Raw genomic sequence first — 19,121 nt, 5'->3', positions numbered from 1 at the left:
TGGACAAACCAACAAAAACTCATGTGCTACCTGAGATTCCCAAGTACTTATGACATTCAATCAAACTATCTACATTAGTTATATTAGGAAATGCTCTAGTCAAAATCTAAATTTTGTAACAAATAAACATTTTTTGCTTTAGTCTCACACATAATGTGACATTTTAAAGTATTAGATATCATCTATTTTCAGCACCCTGCAATAATGACAATATTTTGTTCTTCCTCATGCAAAAACATTTTAAAAATTTGTACATTGTACATTTCACTATTATTATACACTCTAGGCATTCCTAGATTATACCATCTCGATCTTTAACATCTATCTTTCTTTCTGATTACATTTATGTCCCCAGCCCTCCTCCCTCTATCATTCTCACATGCAGCTTCATTCACTGTTTTAACATAATTATATTACAATTAGGTAGTACTCTGCTGTCCATTTCTGAGTTTTTGTATCCAGTCCTGTTGCACAGTCCGTATCCCTTCAGCTCCAATTACCCATTATCCTACCCTGTTTCTATCTTCTGATGGTCTCTGTTACGAACAAAATATTCCAAGTTTATTCACTAATGTCGGTTCATATCAGTGAGACCATACAGTATTTGTCCTTTAGTTTTTGGCTAGTCTCACTCAGCATAATGTTCTCTAGGTCCATCCATGTTATTACATACTTCATAAGTTTATTCTGTCTTAGAGCTGCATAATATTCCATCATATGTATATACTACAGTTTGTTTAGCCACTCGTCTGTTGATGGACATTTTAGCTGTTTCCATCTCCTTGCAATTGTAAATAATGCTGCTATAAACATTGGTGTGCAAATGTCCATTTGTGTCTTTGCTCTTAAGTCCTCTGAGTAGATACCTAGCAATGGTATTGCTGGGTCATATGGCAATTCTATATTCAGCTTTTTGAGGAACCGCCAAACTGCCTTCCACAGTGGTTGCACCCTTTGACATTCCCACCAACAGTGGATAAGTGTGCCTCTTTCTCGACATCCTCTCCAGCACTTGTCATTTTCTGTTTTGTTGATAATGGCCATTCTGGTGGGTGTGAGATGATATCTCATTGTGGTTTTGAGTTGCATTTCTCTAATGGCCAGGGACGTTGAGCATCTCTTCATGTGCCTTTTGGCCATTTGTATTTCCTCTTCTGAGAAGTGTCTGTTCAAGTCTTTTTCCCATTTTGTAATTGGATTGGCTGTCTTTTTGTTGTTGAGTTCAACAATCTCTTTATAAATTCTGTATACTAGAACTTTATCTGATATGTCGTTTCCAAATATTGTCTCCCATTGTGTAGACTGTCTTTTTACTTTCTTGATGAAGTTCTTTGATGCACAAAAAGTGTTTAATTATGAGGAGCTCCCATTATTTATTTCTTTCTTCAGTGCTCTTGCTTTAGGTGTAAGGTCTATAAAACCGCCTCCAATTATAAGATTTATAAGATATCTCCCTGCATTTTCCTCTGTTTTATGGTCTTAGACCTAATGTTTAGATCTTTGATCCATTTTGAGATAACTTTTGTATAGGGTGTGAGATACGGGTCCTCTTTCATTCTTTTGCATATGGATATCCAGTTCTCTAGGCACCATTTATTGAAGAGACTTTTCTGTCCCAGGAGAGTTGGCTTGACTGCCTTACCAAAGATCTATAACACATTTGATATAGATGAGAGGCTCTATATCTGAGCACTCTATTCGATTCCATTGGTCAATATATCTATCTTTATGCCAGCACCATGCTGTTTTGACCACTGTGGCTTCATAATATGCCTTAAAGTCAGGCAGCATGAGACCTCCAGTTTCGTTTTTTTTCCTCAAGATACTTTTAGCAATTCGGGGCACCCTGCCCTTCCAGATAGATTTGCTTATTGTTTTTCTATTTCTGAAAAATAAGTTGTTGGGATTTTGATTGGTATTGCGTTGAATCTGTAAATCAATTTAGGTAGAATTGACATCTTAACTATATTTAGTCTTCCAATCCATGAACATGGCATGCCCTTCCATCTATTTAGGTCTTCTGTGATTTCTTTTAACAGTTTCTGGTAGTTTTCTTTGTATAGGTCTTTTGTCTCTTTAGTTAAATTTATTCCTAAGTATTTTATTCTTTTAGTTGCAATTGTAAATGGAATTCGTTTCTTGATTTCCCCCTCAGCTTGTTCATTGCTAGTGTATAGAAGCACTACAGATTTCTGAATGTTGATCTTGTAACCTGCTACTTTGCTGTACTCGTTTATTAGCTCTAGTAGTTTTGTTGTGGATTTTTTGGGGTTTTCGACATATAGTATCATATCATCTGCAAACAGTGATAGTTTTACTTCTTCCTTTCCAATTTTGATGTCCTGTATTTCTTTTTCTTGTCTAATTGCCCTGGCTAGAACTTCCAACACGATGTTGAATAACAGTGGTGATAGTGGACATCCTTGTCTTGTTCCTGATGTTAGGGGGAAAGTTTTCAGTTTTTCCCCATTGAGGATGATATTAGCTGTGGGTTTTTCATATATTCCCTCTATCATTTTAAGGAAGTTCCCTTGTATTCCTATCCTTTGAAGTGTTTTCAACAGGAAAGGATGTTGAATCTTGTCAAATGCTTTCTCTGCATCAACTGAGATGATCATGTGGTTTTTCTGCTTTGATTTGTTGATATGGTGTATCACATTAATTGATTTTCTTATGTTGAACCATCCTTGCATGCCTGGGATGAATCCTACTTGGTCATGATGTATAATTCTTTTCATGTGTTGCTGGATTCGATTTGCTATAATTTTGTTGAGGATTTTTACATCTATATTCATTAGAGGGATTGGTCTGTAATTTTCTTTTTTTGTAATATCTTTGCCTGGTTTTGATATGAGGGTGATGTTGGCTTCATAGAATGAATTAGGCAGCTTCTTCCACTTTAATTTTTTTGAAGAGTTTGAGCAGTGTTGGTACTAATTCTCTCTGGAATGTTTAGCAGAATTCACATGTGAAGCCATCTGGTCCTGGACTTTTCTTTTTGAGAAGCTTTTGAATGACTGATTCAATTTCTTTACTCGTGATTGGTTTGTTGAGGTCGTCTATTTCTTCTTGAGTCAAAGTTGGTTGTTCATGCCTTTCTAGGAACTTGTCCATTTCATCTACATTGTTGTATTTATTAGCGTAAAGTTGTTCATAGTATCCTGTTATTACCTCCTTTATTTCTGTGAGGTCAGTGATTATGTCTCCTCTTCCATTTCTGATCTTATTTATTTGCGTCCTCTCTCTTCTTCTTTTTGTCAATCTTGCTAAGGGCCCATCAATCTTGTTGATTTTCTCATAGAACCAACTTCTGGTCTTATTGATTTTCTCTACTGTTTTCATGTTCTCAATTTCATTTATTTCTGCTCTAATCTTTGTTATTTCTTTCCTTTTGCTTGCTTTGAGGTTAGTTTGCTGTTCTTTCTCCAGTTCTTCCAAGTGGACAGTTAATTCCCGAATCTTTGCCCTTTCTTCTTTTTTGATATAGGCATTTAGGGCAATAAATTTCCCTCTTAGCACTGCCTTTGCTGTGTCCCATAGGTTTTGATATGTTGTGTTTTCATTTTCATTCGCCTTGAGGTATTTAATTTCTCTTGTAATTTCTTCCTTGACCCACTGGTTATTTAAGAGTGTGTTGTTGAGCCTCCACGTATTTGTGAATTTTCTGGCACTCTGCCTATTATTGATTTCCAAATTCATTCCTTTATGATCTGAGAAAGTGTTGTGTATGATTTCAATCTTTTTAAATTTGTTGAGACTTGCTTTGTGACCCAGTATAGGGTCTATCTTTGAGAATGATCCATGAGCACTTGAGAAAAAGGTATATCCTGCTGTTGTGGGGTGTAATGTCCTATAAATGTCTGTTAAGTCTAGCTCATTTATTATAATATTTAAATTCTCTGTTTCTTTATTGATCCTCTGTCTAGATGTTCTGTCCATTGATGAGAGTGGGGAATTGAAGTCTCCAACTATTACGGTAGATGTGTCTATTTCCCTTTTCAGTATTTGCAGTGTATTCCTCACATATTTTGGGACATTCTGGTTCGGTGCATAAATATTTATGATTGTTATGTGTTCCTGTCGAATTGTTCCTTTTATTAGTAGATAATATCCTTCTTTGTCTCTTTTAACTGTTTTACATTTGAAGTCTAATTTGTTGGATATTAGTATAGCTACTCCTCCTCTTTTCTGGTTGTTATTTGCATGAAATATCTTTTCCCAACCTTTCACTTTCAACCTATGTTTATCTTTGGGTCTAAGATGTGTTTCCTGTAGATAGCATATAGAAGGATCCTGTTTTTTAATCCATTCTGCCAGTCTATGTCTTTTGATTGGGGAATTCAGTCCATTAACATTTAGTGTTATTACTGTTTGGGTAATACTTTCCTCTACCATTTTGCCTTTTGTATTATATATATCATATCTGATTTTCCTTCTTTCTACACTCTTCTCCACACCTCTCTCTTCTGTCTTTTCGTATCTGTCTCTAGTGCTCTCTTTAGTATTTCTTGCAGAGCTGGTCTCTTGGTCACAAATCCTCTCAGTGACTTTTTGTCTGAAAATGTTTTAATTTCTCCCTCATTTTTGAAGGACAATTTTGCTGGATATAGAATTCTTGGTTGGCAGTTTTTCTCTTTTAGTAATTTAAATATATCATCCCACTCTCTTCTTGTCTCCATGGTTTCTGCTGAGAAATCTACACATAGTCTTATTGGGTTTCCCTTGTATGTGATGGATTGCTTTTCTCTTGTTGCTTTCAAGATCTTCTCTTTCTCTTTGACCTCTGACATTCTAACTAGTAAATGTCTTGGAGAACGCCTATTTGGATCTATTCTCTTTGGGGTGTGCTGCATTTCTTGGATCTGTAATTTTAGGTCTTTTATAAGAGTTGGGAAATTTTCAGTGATAATTTCTTCCATTAGTTTTTCTCCTCCTTTTCCCTTATCTTCTCCTTCTGGGACACCTACAACACGTATATTTGTGCGCTTCACATTATCATTCAATTCCCTGAGCCCCTGCTCAAATTTTTCCATTCTTTTCCCTATAGTTTCTCTTTCTTTTTGGATTTCAGATGTTCCATCCTCCAGTTCACTAATTCTAACCTCTGTCTCTTGAAATCTACCATTGTAGGTTTCCATTGTTTTTTTCATCTCTTCTACTGTATCTTTCATTCCCATTAGTTCTGTGATTTGTTTTTTCAGACTTTCCATTTCTTCTTTTTGTTCATTCCTTGCCTTCTTCATGTCCTCCCTCAATTGATTGATTTGGTTTTTGAAGAGGTTTTCCATTTCTGTTCGTATATTCAGAATTAGTTGTCTCAGCTCCTGTATATCATTTGAACTATTGGTTTGTTCCTTTGACTGGGCCATATCTTCAATTTTCCTGGTGTGATTTGTTATTTTTTGCTGGCATCTGGACATTTAATTACCTTAATTAGTTTATTCTGGCAATTGCTTTCACTTTTCTTACCTACGGTTTTCTTGCTAGATGAGTTTGTTGTCTATCTGTTCACTGACCTTCAGTTCAGCTTTTTCTGGGCCTCTAGCTTAAGTTTTGCTTAACAGAGGGTAAATTTTCAGTTCTTATTTTCTTGTTTCTTGTCCTGCTTGTAAGGTGCCTTCTCCCTCCCTACCCTTAGGAGGGTCTACATAGGTATTACAGACTCCAGCCGGGTTTTCCTGGACTAAGCTGGCCTCCTTTCAGGGGGAAGGAATCACCTGCGTCAGTTTTCCCTGAGTGTGAGACCCAGCAGGTTGAAAGACTTTCCTGTGAAGTCTCTGGGCTGTTTTTCTTATCCTGCCCAGTATGTGGCGCTTGTCTGTATGCGGGTCCCACCAGTAAAATATGTTGTGGCTCCTTTAACTTTGGAAGGCTTTCCCTGCTGGGGGTGTGGTGGAGACAGAGGAAAGGTTTTAGGCTGGTTTTAATGGCTTTAAATTGCGAAGCCCTGGGATCTGAATTCCTTGAGAGAGGGATTCCACCTGAGTTGCATTTCACCCCTCCCATGGGGAAGGTTCAGGTGGGAGACAGCCCTGAAAGCAGTCTGTTTCTGCATTTGGTGCAGTTGCAGCCTGTGTAATCCTGGCACTGAGTCCAGAGGCAACCAAGCCTCCGTAGAAACAGCCGCAGAAGGCTCCGTTTTGTCCCCTTTCCTCTTTTTTAATTAGCCCAATAGGTGACTTCCGCCTTGACCAGTTTCGCCTGAGCTGGGGGCCTATTTTTAGTAGTCAGAATTAATTAATGCCACTATTGGTGTTTGGTTGGACTCAGTCCCTGCTACTGTTGGAGACTCTTTCCTTTCCCTCCAGGAAGCCGCCTGTTGGGGAGGGGCACCAGTTGCCGGCCACTGCAGCTTGGGGAACTCACTGTTCTGGAGACTCGCTGCCGGTCCGGGAAGCCGCCTGTGGGGGAGGGGCGCTGGCCGCCGCGGCTTGAGGAACTCACTGTTCCGGAGACTTGCAGCCAGTCCAGGAAGTCGCCTGTGAGGGAGGGGCGCTGGCCGCCACGGCTTGGGGAAGTGCGTGCGGCTCGGGGAACTCACTGTTCCGGAGACTCGCAGCCGGTCCAGCTGGTCCAGACTGGGGTACGCTGTGTGTTTGGTCTCTGTCATGGCTCCAGGAGCTGTTCTGTACTGTTTCTGGTTATTTAGTAGTTGCTCTGAGGACGAACTAAAACACGCGCACCTTACTAAGCTGCCATCTTGGCCCCAACCCGTGCTTTGTTTTTTAAAAGCTTGGGAGGTTGGTAAGATTGGTAAGATAGAAGTTTCATGGCATCTGTCTGTGTACTTCCATCTTCAATGATGTTCACTGCCCCTTTAGTAACTACACCTTTTAAAACACTGGTAGGGTTTCACGTGGGCTTGGCAGCTTGGTACTTTTGCCAATGACACTGCACTGGTTATAACTATCTTTGGGGTTGGTGTTGTATCTATCTTTGGAGAAGAGGGCTCCATTGAAGCAGTTTGGGCCTTGGATATATGTACTTTATTTTGTGAAAGAGACTCATTCATAATTTGCTGACTGCAAAACTCCAAGACACAAAATATGTTACAGAAATGTTTGATACTGCCTTGCCATTTTATGGATTCACTTTGCTTACCTTGTTGTTTACAACCATCACACTTGGCCATCTGATAAAACAGAACTGTAGATTTGGTCAAGCAATCTTCACAACAAAACTCTTCTAACTTGCCCTCCAATAGATTTTCTACCAAATTAGGGAATGTCTTGTGAACAATAATTACATTTTGCAGTAGTTTCCCCACCATTCTCCAAAGTCACATGCAGAGAGGGTTTTGCAAACTTCTTTATAAATGGCTTGTCAGCCCGTGAGAATGGCCATCTCCTTTATAATTTTCTAAAGTTTACAGTATTCACACATTGCCACTTTATTTCTCTTTTTATATTCATCAGAGCAAGACTTGTCACAAAACAGAAACATTTTACCCTTGTAGAAGAAAAGTTCTGGTTTTGTGATAGACAGATGGTTACACTGCTGACACGTGAGTTTAGCAATTTTATGGGTTAAAGCAACTTGCTGGGACTGTTCAATAAGAGGCTGGAGACTGGAGGCAGCAGGGCTACTGATGGAGCTGGGGGAAGTGGCAGAGGTATTACCTCCTCCTGCTGACCATGCTGAGGTGGAATCCGGGAGGGCTTACAATGACTAGGCTCTGAGACAGGGGCACCACTGAAGAATCTGTTCCTTTTGGCTTGTTAAATACATTCTGGATAGCTACCACACAACTGGAGCTGCAGAAGCTGTATACAGTTTCATATGACATAGCTAGGTGATACTGAGAGATCGCTGAAGTTTTACAACTATGGCAGGAAACTTGGGCACCTGAAGAAGTAACTGTCTGAATTCTGTAAGCAGATAAGCAATTAATGGAGCAAAAAGCTCTGTTCTTCTTGAGTCATTTGTAGTCTCAATCATTTCAGCCAAGGGCTTCAATGATTTCCCTAGTGCATATGAAGGAGTTTGGGCTGAATTCTGCTTGTATGCCATGAGGCTTGTTGAACTAAAAACCTTATGAGACTGGCAAGGACCAGAGCTACTAGAGCAATAGCTTCCACAACAGTTCATGGTAAGGTTATTGGCAGACTGAAGTCTTGAAAAGCAGGCATCACTACCTAGACCATGTAACACATTTTGATATTTAACTTCAAATCGAATATCAGCATTCTTCTGACATATACTGCACTTAGTCAAAATGTTGCTAGTATATATGGTAACAATTTCTTTAGTTCATAAGACAGGCAGGACTGGATACAGAAATCTTTGCTAGGAGAGGAATTTTCAAATTGGGTTATGATCACATCCTTTGGATTTAAAATGTCTCAGAACAAAACACCTGAACAACTATGGCTAGAACTGAAGGAAGCAATATATTTGGGCCAGAGGATGCAAAAGAAAACTGAAAGCCTAGGGTCAATTGTTGGGCAAGAGGATTGCCACTGACTGAAAACACAGCACTAATTTTCAGTTTACTTTCTTGAGATTTTGGCTGTTGGGCACATCCATACTCTTGAGCACTGTCAGGATGTTCTTTAATTTTGTCCAGAAGCTCTTGGCTGTGGTGACATTGCTTTGTCACATTTACCATCCAAAGTTTCTTTCATTTTAATTTTTTATGTAAAGGAATTGCCCAATCTAAAACTAATAGATTTCTTCTTGGTAATGGATAGTCAAATTCTTAAAGTGGGCCACCAGCACTTTTCAAGGTCTCCCTGGGGTCATACCCAGCCCTGCCCAGGAAAGAATCAGTCCTGAGCGCTGTTCCACAACTGTCTTCTGGAATTATTCTGCATGAACCATTGCAACGCAATACCCAGCCAGCCGCACATGCGCAGCCCTCTGTCAGATATATTTTCAGTTTTTACAAGATGTATTACTTTCATAATTAAAAAAATAATATAATAAAAAAAAGGTTGGTATGTAGGGTTGACATTGTTTACATCATTCAAGCAAGGTTTACAAGGGCAAAGAAGAGACACAAACTCCCTTAATTTTCCCTCTATGGGTCCCATGTTTTGAAAGATTTCTGTCTTCCAACAGCAGTTAAATATTCAAATTTTCATATTCTTTTTTTCGTTTTTAATTTTCATATTCTTTTAAAATCAAAGACATATAATTGAGAAATCAGACCTAATCAGCATGAAATTCAGAATGTGAATTAAATATAGTTCCATCCAAAAGCAGAGAATGTCATGTTTTGGTTAGCCTCTGTGGTCTTGCTGTAGAAAAAGGTATAATTTCCAATAGGCTTTTTAGGAAATGTGAAAAACCACCCTGTAAACCCCATCGTCCCCTTTAAGGATGCGAGGAATCTTCATTTTATCATTGATTCCACAGACTTTGCCTCTTTACTCTGGTCAAAAGGAAAGGCATAATCTCATAGCTACTGTGCCTTTCAGTACATAAAATACATCAAACCTTATGTGGCAAGTGCTTAAAGATGTTTTTAAAATGCATTCCTTTCACAGCCTTACATAATAAACCACACATAACTTGTAAACTGGTCTCAACCATGCTTCATACAGAGTGCTCTTTATTTTTACTACTACATTAAGTGTTTGACGGGTAGAATCTCAACAGAATCCCTGACTACTTTGACTCTGATAGCTTCATGAATTTCAGAAAGTGAGAGTTTGGATAGCAAGGTACACTATTTCCTCCAAATAGCCCTTGTATCCGAATCAATTTGGTTCCTAGATTTGGATAGCAAAAGTTTCAATACTGAGGGATACCCATATTTAGAAATAACTACAACAAAAAAATCTAAGCACCCTGTCTACTTCTCCATATCTAGTTCTGCTGAGCTCTCAAACACTTTGATTCTTTGAGTTCAAACAAACATTTTGTTGAAGTTTAAAAAGTTAGAAATGGGGGATGGTGGCGGTTAAATTTGTAAAAGTTATCACATGCAAAAAAAAGCAAAAGGAAGTGTTCAGCACATTTTGTATCACAAGACAGAACCTAGCACCAATTTTGAGTTTTTAAAAAATGCAACTTTACCAGGGATATCTTCCATCCTAATCATTACCTAACCATGTCATGAATATTAGGGAAAAAAAGTCTTAATGAGGAAAATTTGTTTGATAACTTTTTTAAAATATAGATTTTTAAAATTCTAGTATATTGTGGAATAGCCAAAAGTTAATACCTGAGTGGACAATGCCTATGATTAACTGTACACATATTAAAAAGTTCTTTCATGAACTAAAGTAAATGTATGACACTATTACAATAGAGGAAAATATAGGGAAAATGTACTTATTAAAAACTATGGACCATAATCAACAGCAATATTTTAATACTCTCTCACCAATAGTAACAAATGTATCACACCAATACTATGGGTCAATAACAGGTGGAGAGTCTTACACGTTATACAGATATCCTCTTTTTAGTTTGTAGTGTATTAGAGTGGCTAGAGGGAAGTACCTGAAACTGTAGGGTTATGTTCCAGTAGCCATGTTTCTTGAAGATGATTGTATAATGATACAGCTTTTGCAATGTGACTGCATCATTCTAAAAACCCTGTGTCTGATGCTCATTTTATCTACAGTATAGACAGATGAGTAAAAAATAAACAAATAATGGGGGAACAAAGGTTAAAATAAATTGAGTAGATTGAAATAATAGTGGTCAATGAGAGGGAGGAGTAAGGGATATGGCATGTATGAATTTTTTCTTTTTTATTTCATTTGCTGGAGAGATGGAATTGTTAAAAAAAATGATATGGTGATGAATATACAACTGTATGATGATATTGTAAGCCACTGATTGTCTATCATGTATAGAATATTTTGTATGTCAAGAATGTTGTATGTTTATTTGTTGTGTACAATAAAAACACTAAAAAAATTGTCAAAGATAATCAATAAATAAAATATGCATTATGAACAAAAAAATAATAACAGGTGGGAAGAAGGGGTATGGAAAGATATGGGCCTCTCTTTCCATTTTGATTTCTTTTCTGGAGTAATGAAAATTTTCTAAAATTGATCATGGGGTTGTATGCACAACTATGTGATGATACTGTGAACCAGTGGTTGTATACTTTGGATGGTTTTATGGTGTGTGAATATATCTCAATAAAATTACATTAAAAAAGTTAATACCTCAAATTACTGAAACTGGCTGAACTAATGTCAGTCCTGTTTATACTTACTTTTGCAATGTAAACACATAAAATAATGCAATGTAATGTAAAATATATAAAAATCCTAAACTGGGAAATAAAGCAAAGCAATAGGTGCTGAGTGCCAGAACACAATGCCATAGAGGCCAAAAAAAGAGAGCACTGGCCCTGGCTTCCAGCCCTACTATCAGTTGCTGGGGGAGTGGGAAGTGGGTGTGGGGTTGAGTGGGTGTGGCGACAGAAGCTCTCCATTCTAGACTATATAAACTTCTTAATGGAAAGAATGAGATTTCTTGTGACCTCTCTTCAGTTTTATAATCTGTAAAATGCTTTCTAAAGTCTTTTCTAGCTTACTATTATAAGCCTCAGATTCTACAAGTGCTAAGTGATACAAAACTGTAGAGAAGAAAAATCAGGAAAGACAGGGGCAGTGGAATTTGGGCAGGACCTGGATGGTGCATGTGGACAGCAAGATAAAAGGTGGGTATTTATGAAGCCCCACATGCTAGGAGGACATTTTCAGACAGACTACACAAATATGCAAAAAGTTGTGAGACAGGTAAGAATCCATCACTGATTCTCATGGAGAAAAATAAAGTTGGAGATTTAACACTCCAAAGGACAAAGAATGAGCGAATGCAGGAGCCTAACTTGAAACCCAGATTTGTCTGATCCTGAAGCCTACACGGGGAGCATCGCAGAGCAGAGATGTGGACGGAGGGATTAACCTTGTATTGGGACACAATAGGAATGCTGATTGAGCTAGAAGAGAGAAACTGAACAGCAGAGAAGAGTGAGATTAGGTTTCAAAGGTGAGGGTGAAGCCAGCGATAGGGGAATGAATGCTAGGATGGGAGATTTATCTTTTTATCCAGTAGGTACTATGGTCAGATTTTGAAGAAGGGGAAGATGTCACAAAAATGTTTTAGAAGGCTACATAATGGGTTCACCACTGACCATCTTCTTGAAATTCCTCTCATCCTTTACTTAGTTCTCTTATTCCTTTCTACCAACCCCTTAAATACTGGTGCCTACTAGGGTTCCACCTTTGCCATTTTTATCTTCTCTTCTTGCTCTCTTCCTGGGCAATCCTATCCCATCTCTGGCTTCAACCTAAGTGCCAATGTCTCTAAAATTTACAACGCTGCTCCTGAACACATTCCTAAATTCCAGCCTTTCATTTTTAGCAGCATATTGACAAACTTCATTTGAAATCACACAAGAATTTATCTTCTCCTCCCCTAAAATCAAACTGGTTACTTTCCTTCACAATCTTGTCTCTCTTTCTTAACTTCTAAATGATAATTATATAGCACAAATATGGTACTAGGAATGAGAAGGACCTAATTCAAATTGCTTCTCTGGCACCTGACAACTGTGTGATCTTGGGCAAGTCACTTCATGTTTCCAAGCCTTGGTTTACTCATCTGTGAAAACTGGATGACAGCATTTGTCTGCAACCTCATGAAGCCTTTACAAGATCATTCAATGCTAAACACCTCTGTCACTTCTGACTGCCTTTCCTTACTCTACCACATCCAACCTGTCACCCAAATACCTCTCAAATCTCACTTTATCACGATGGCCAACAAATGGTTCAGTCTCTTTTCTCCCTTCACCCAGATCCTACAATGACCTCGTCCGCACCACTGCAAGGGTCTCAAGACTATCCTCCTTATGAATCACACTCAATTCTGCATATGTATGTGTGTGTGAGAGAGAGAGAGAGAGAGAGAATACTGATGTGTGTATAGTTTACTGAGAAGTCCAACTACAACCCACACCCCCAAACTGAAACTATTGGTACATGCACTGTACCTATTTCTCACACATTCCTATCTTTTAAGCTTAAAATCTCTTTGGGTAATGACAAATGTTATTAAAGAAAGTATGTTACCCACAAAAATGATGTGAAACAGTAAAACGGGTTAGAACCATTGCTCAAATACCCACCCTTTACACTCCCACCAGTTATTCTCAGCAAAGAGCTTAGCACCATTTAGTTGCTTATAAACCTTTAGGTTTATGGACAAGTAATGGAAGAGCTTCTCCCTGACTTACCCTGATATAAAAGGCACTTCACAATCTGGACCAACCCTCCCTCTTAGAATCATGTCTTGACATTCTCTATTATAAGATCCTTGCCCTAAACACAGGGCCAACTTATCATTCCTGAAATAAACCATGTACTTTTTCACATTTGGTTCCCTCTGCCAAGGTGAACTTCTATCACCTTTTGGTGGCCCTTAGCCTGGAGAAACCCTTTTTCTTTTCCAGGGCCTGTCCTTGGCAAGTCATTATAGGAGAATATATTTTCCAAGGCGGCCACAACTAAGATCTACCATTCCATATGCTCATTTTACAATGTGACACTGACACTCCTCCCATCAAGATGTTTTCGATGTCCTATACCCTTAAAAATATGTGGATCTCTGACTATGGTAGATGTGACATTATGTGCTTTGGGGGCTTGATCATAAAAGCTATTAAAGCTTCTCCTCAGTTCTCTTAGGACATTCCCTTTCCTAACCCAGCCACCTTCCTGTGAGAAAGCTAAAGCAGACAAATGGAGAAGGTACAGGTAGGTGCTCCAACTGAAAATCCCAGTTGAGGTCCCAGCTGATAGTTAAAATCAACTTTCAAGATGAGTCCTGTCCCAGCCATCAGCCACCTGCAACTGCCTGACACCATAAGAACTTCCTATTTGAGCCCAATCAAACCCTACGTCTATGGAGATAATAAATGACTGCTGTTTTAGCGGTCAAGTTTTATTTTTTGTTTTCAGGGAGGGTGCATGGTTCGGGAACCAAACCCCAGTCTCCCACATGGAACGTGAGCATTCTACCACAGAATCACCCATGCACCCAATGACCAAGTTTTGAAGTGATTAGTTATATACCAACAGGCCATGGAAATCACTTACTTAGATGTAGCTTTTTCTGATACATCCTAGGATGAATCAGCCATCCTTCTGTGGGACACTAGGGTGCCCTGTTCTTACCACCAGTTCAGCAAAGTACTTTCCACAGTGAAAATATTTCATATTTTCATATATTTGATTCCAATACCCACTTCCCTAACCTCAGAACCTATGAATATTTATTGAGTGAATGAGCATAATAAAGGGAGGCCAGTTATGAAGTGGACATAGAACTGGACGAAAAGGGTCTGAACTTGAAAGAAGAGGTAAAGGGAGATACATTTGAAAAAACAATAAATGTGCTAATATTAGAAAGACCAGCTAACATTTGAGCGCTTTTTACAAAGCAGACACCACGCAGGGTAGACTACATGGATTATTTCCTTTAATCTTCAGGAAAACTTTGCACATCTTTACCGCCCCTCCTTCCCTCGACGTCCCCATCCCCTCACTGAGTAGGGCATGTGGTAGAAAAACCTGGTTTTGAATACAGCGCCTTTGAGGTAATGGCAAGATATTCAAGTCGGGCTACGGAGTTAGTGTGAAGGGAATAATCATATTCCTGGAGAGGAGTACAGAAGAAAGGAGGCGGCACTGTTACTTGGAAGAACATTAAATGTGCAACGTCACCCAGTTTTAAGAAGGGCGTGTCCAACGCATAGCAGGCTGCAGAAACTGAAAATGAAGGCTTAAAAAAACAAAAAACAAAAAACCCAGGCAGTTGAACTTGAAAATAAGTCACCGCGAGCATTGAGAGAGGTTTCAGTAGAGTGGTGGTCTCCAGACGGAACGGCGTTAAGGAAGGGAAAACAAGGCATTTAAAAGTCGGCAGCTTAAAGCAGACATCACTTGTTATCAAGCAGTTCAGAAGCCAAGACGAAGAGTACCGAAAAGTGGGTAAGACCAAACATCTGCGACCGCAAAAGGGCAGTCGCCAGCAGAGGACGGGCTGAAAGCCGGAACGATAAAGAAGGCTCGAACAAGGTGTCAGGACCGTAGTATTGGTCCTACCGAGAACGGCGCAGGGTCCAGCCGAGTGAAAAACATCTGGTGAGTCCCTAAAGCTGTGACGAACTGGGATCGTCCCGGACGTCCGACGCTTCTTGCCACGGACGCAGAGCGGACCGCTGTGTATGGAAGGGCCTCACCGGGACCTCTGGGCACTCCTGTTCCCGCACGGCTCTACCTCCCAGCTCCCAAGCCGCCCGACCTTCTCCAAGGCAGACCTTAGATGCCCCGACCTCTCGCACCAGCCTGGGGAAGCCCACACAGTCACGCCCCGTAGGCACTCACCCCACGGCCACGCGGCGCCAGCGCCTCGCTGGCCGCACGATGAGCGCGTCCCAGGCGGCCGCTAGCCGGCCTTCAGGAGAGCCCGGCCCCAGGGGCGCGGGTGCTGGCCCCAACCGTAGAGAGCTCCAGAGCGAGCGCAGCGCCGAGCCCGGAAGCTCTGGTTCCAGCAGAAAGACGCAGCCAACAGCTAGCGCCAGGAAGCCCGCATACACTGAGCCCCGCCACAGAGCCATGAAGACCCGGACACGGGAGCACACTATCCCGCTCCTTTCCCGGCACGCGCCTCTTCCGGGCTTGACGTTTGCCTGCGTCGGTACGCACGCGACGTCACGCCGGCGCGCCACGGCTCCCCCGGGGGCGGGGCGAGAGGCGGGGCGACGGGAATGGGACTTGTCTTTCTCAATTTAAATCCTCTTACTTGGAGGCGGGGTTGTGCGGCTTTGAAGGAGGTTGGTGAAAGGCGGTAGTGTCTGTCCGACTGCTGCACGCTTTCCCGGAACTGCAACTGCACCCCCAGATAGAGGAGCAGGGATACGTTTGTTTTTCCAGTAAAAAGAAACGGAGGGAAAATGAAGACGCCGACAAATCTTAATATGAGCTGGTCGGTGACCCCATTTGAGCGGCACCCGCAGGTCCTCGAGGGGTACAACTCACACTTGCCTGTTTTGATATGTCTCTCTGCCCGTCTTCCATTTTCCATCGTTTATTAAACTTGTCCTCTTTCAGGCCCGATGCTGGACATTCCTCAACCACGGGAAGAAATGACTCTAAAGGCAGCAACCGTACAGTGAGGCAGAGGCATTCTTCCCCTTTGAAGGGTGGAGGAGATGCCTCAGTCATTCAGGGCCTAGGCCCAAACTGAGAAGAGCCCACAGCGATCATCCCCACCGGATGACCATATTCTACATTCAGTACCTTAAAAAAAAAAATCTTTTTTTGGACACCGTTTCCCCTCACCAAACTCAGAAAAATGAACAAATGCTTACAATCTCATGTATAATATAGGGAGATTATGGATCTGGATTAAGAAACCCTGGTTTCGGCTATACAACGATTACTTAGATTTTTGTTTAATATGTGTATGGATAAGCTAAGATATCCATTTTAGGTGGTTAAGACTTCCTTACATTAATTGTAAAAATATTTGCATCTTCATATTTTACTGAAATCAGGAAAATATTTAGTAACACAGCTATTACTATAGCAGTGCAGATATTTGTAAGAACTTTCTACTTGATGTTTTGAGAACATTCACAGTTTTGACAGCTGATCAAATGGTACCTAAATTAGTATTTAATACTTAGAATTTAAGAACTTTGCTATCTGAACTTGTAGATTTTTGTCCTTGTTGCCTTAATTTTAAATTGGTTTATGAAATGTACTGCACAAAAACAGGCTTTACAGTGATTATTTGGATACTTTATTTAAATGTGCCTATGGTTAAGCTAACTAAGATATCCATTTATTTTTTGGTGGTTTAAGTGTATTGTTTGTTTTCTTAAATAAAATAAAATAAAAAATTTAAATTAAGTTAAAAAAAGAAAAGAAACCCTGGTTTCTCCCATTCTCCCTTAGTGATTATTTAAGCCCAAGTGCTGGCTTCCTTGTAACCCCTCTGTGTGTGAGCTTGTGGGTTGAGGGCCAGTGAAGCTGCTCAATCTTAACAGTCCCCACACACAGCCTGGTCTTGTCCCTGGCCTGATTCCATTTTTCCAGGTCTGCTGATTCCTGACCTTGCTCTGAGTAGAGTTTTCCATTCTGCTCCTGTCTTTTGAACTTGGCAGTGAAACTTTATTTCCCTAGCTTTGATCCTGAGCATTAGGCTCATTTCCCACACTGGTGACCTACCCTTCCCTAGCAAGCCCCTCCCTAGCCCACCTGACTATATCACAGCTGGGCCCCTTAACTTCCTGTCTTTCAAAGATATTCACACAGGAAGAGATTTGGGCTACCACAAAAATGGAGAAGCCAAGATGTCAGTGAGATCTATGCAGAGTCATAAAACCCTGTTCCCTGGAATTGCCAGTTCCTTCTCTCTCCTGGCAATACATGTTGTCATGGTTAGGGACAGGTGTCAACTTGGCCAAGTTGTGGTACCTGTTCATCTGATTGGGCAAGCGCTGGCCTGTCTGTTGCAATGAGGACATTTCATAGGACTAGGTCATGATCACATCAGCTACATCCACAGCTGATTCCATTTGTAATCATGGGAAGCCTTTCAAGGAGGACTCAGAGGAGACAGGTTCCATTCCTGCTTTGGCTGGTGAGCCTCTCCTGTGGAGTTCATCCAGGCCATCCATCGGAGTCATCGGCTTCGCAGCCTGCCCTGTGGATTTTGGACTCTGCGTTCCTATGGTCACGTGAGACACTTTCATAAATTTTATATTTGCAGGTGTTCCCTGTTGATTCTGTTTCTCTAGAGAACCCTAACTAATACATCTTGGTACCAGGAGTGGTTCTTAAGGAACAGAATCTTAAAAATGGGTTTTTATGAATGGTTTTCTACTCTGACTGGACTCAGAGACACTAAGGACTCTGATTCCCATAATCAGAATGACACTCCCAATCCATGGACTGAGTTGGCAAAGGAGATAGTCAAAATATCATCATTCGATTCTCCTAATGCTTCGCTTGTACGAAGCCAGACTCTGGGGGATAATGTTTTTGACACCTTTACAGAGTTTTGTAGAAATAAGAGTTATAGAGATGTTGGTTGGTTGTTGTTAGATACACTGTCTACATTAAAGGGTGAAAGGGATGGGCTTAAGGCTTCAAACGAGAAGCTTAAGCGCCGTCTGAAAGATGTAGAGGTTTCTATGAGTATCCTGAAGGAAAATCTTATTTCCTGTAGCCGTAGACTTGAGATCTCTGAAAATCAGACTCAGAATCTTATTGTTAGAGTAGCAACTTTACAACGTAATCTGAAATCTCAGTCTTGCATGGTGTCTGCTGTTAAAGTGAGGGCATTGATTGGAAAGGAGTGGGACCCTGAAAAATGGGATGGTGACATATGGATTGATAATGATGCTGGGGGGGTGAGGTTGAAACCCTAGACCATGCTGAGTCTTCTTTAGATAACCTTGTAATAGTCTGCCCTGAGAACATAGCCGCCCCACCTCCAGCCTGCCTTGAGGAATTGGCCACCCAACCTCCTCCTGAAGGGATTAGCCCTAGAGTTATTAATCCTGTTTCACCAGATGAAACTGCAAATGAAAGCCCTGAAGCAAATGGCTTGGAAGATATTTCTAATTCTTTTCATGACCCACCCCCACCACCCCTCATTTCATCCAGACCTATAACTAGACTAAAGTCCCAACAGGCCCCTAAAGGTGAGGTACAAAGTATCACACATGAGGAGGTACGTTATACTCCAAAAGAACTGTGTGAGTTTTCCAATTTATATAGACAGAAATCAGGGGAATATGTGTGGCAATGGATTTTAAGAGTGTGGGATAATGGTGGGAGGAATATAAGGCTGGATCAGGCTGAATTTATTGATATGGGCCCACTAAGCAGAGATTCTGCATTCAGTGTTATAGCTCGAGCAGTTAGAAAAGGTGTTAACAGCTTGTTTGGGTGGTTGGTTGAAACATGGATCAAAAGGTGGCCAACATTACCTGAGGTTGAAATGCCAGAACTGCCCTGGTATAATGTAGATGAGGGGATCCAGAGGCTTAGAGAGATTGGGATGTTAGAGTGGATTTATCATGCAAAGCCTGCTCTTACACCCCAGGAATGTCCAGAGGATGCACCTTTTAC

At 40.6% G+C, this 19,121-nt stretch overlaps 1 protein-coding gene and 1 pseudogene across 2 annotated transcripts in view; both read right to left on the bottom strand.

The window, feature by feature from the left end:
- Positions 1-15,660, bottom strand: part of ADPGK (ADP dependent glucokinase) — a 59,071-nt gene extending 43,411 nt beyond the window's left edge. For both annotated transcript variants that reach the window (XM_077123856.1, XM_077123857.1), the window contains exon 1: positions 15,363-15,660. In XM_077123856.1, coding sequence (XP_076979971.1) covers positions 15,363-15,595 — 233 coding nt within the window. In that variant the 5' untranslated portion in view covers positions 15,596-15,660. The remainder of the gene's footprint in view (positions 1-15,362) is intronic.
- LOC143652326 (zinc finger MYM-type protein 6 pseudogene) lies at positions 6,688-8,624 on the bottom strand (annotated as a pseudogene).
- Positions 15,661-19,121: the final 3,461 nt, after the last annotated feature.

Source organism: Tamandua tetradactyla, chromosome 12 (assembly GCF_023851605.1).
Source record: "Tamandua tetradactyla isolate mTamTet1 chromosome 12, mTamTet1.pri, whole genome shotgun sequence".
NCBI lineage: Eukaryota > Metazoa > Chordata > Mammalia > Pilosa > Myrmecophagidae > Tamandua > Tamandua tetradactyla.
This window is presented reverse-complemented; position numbering and strand designations above follow the sequence as displayed.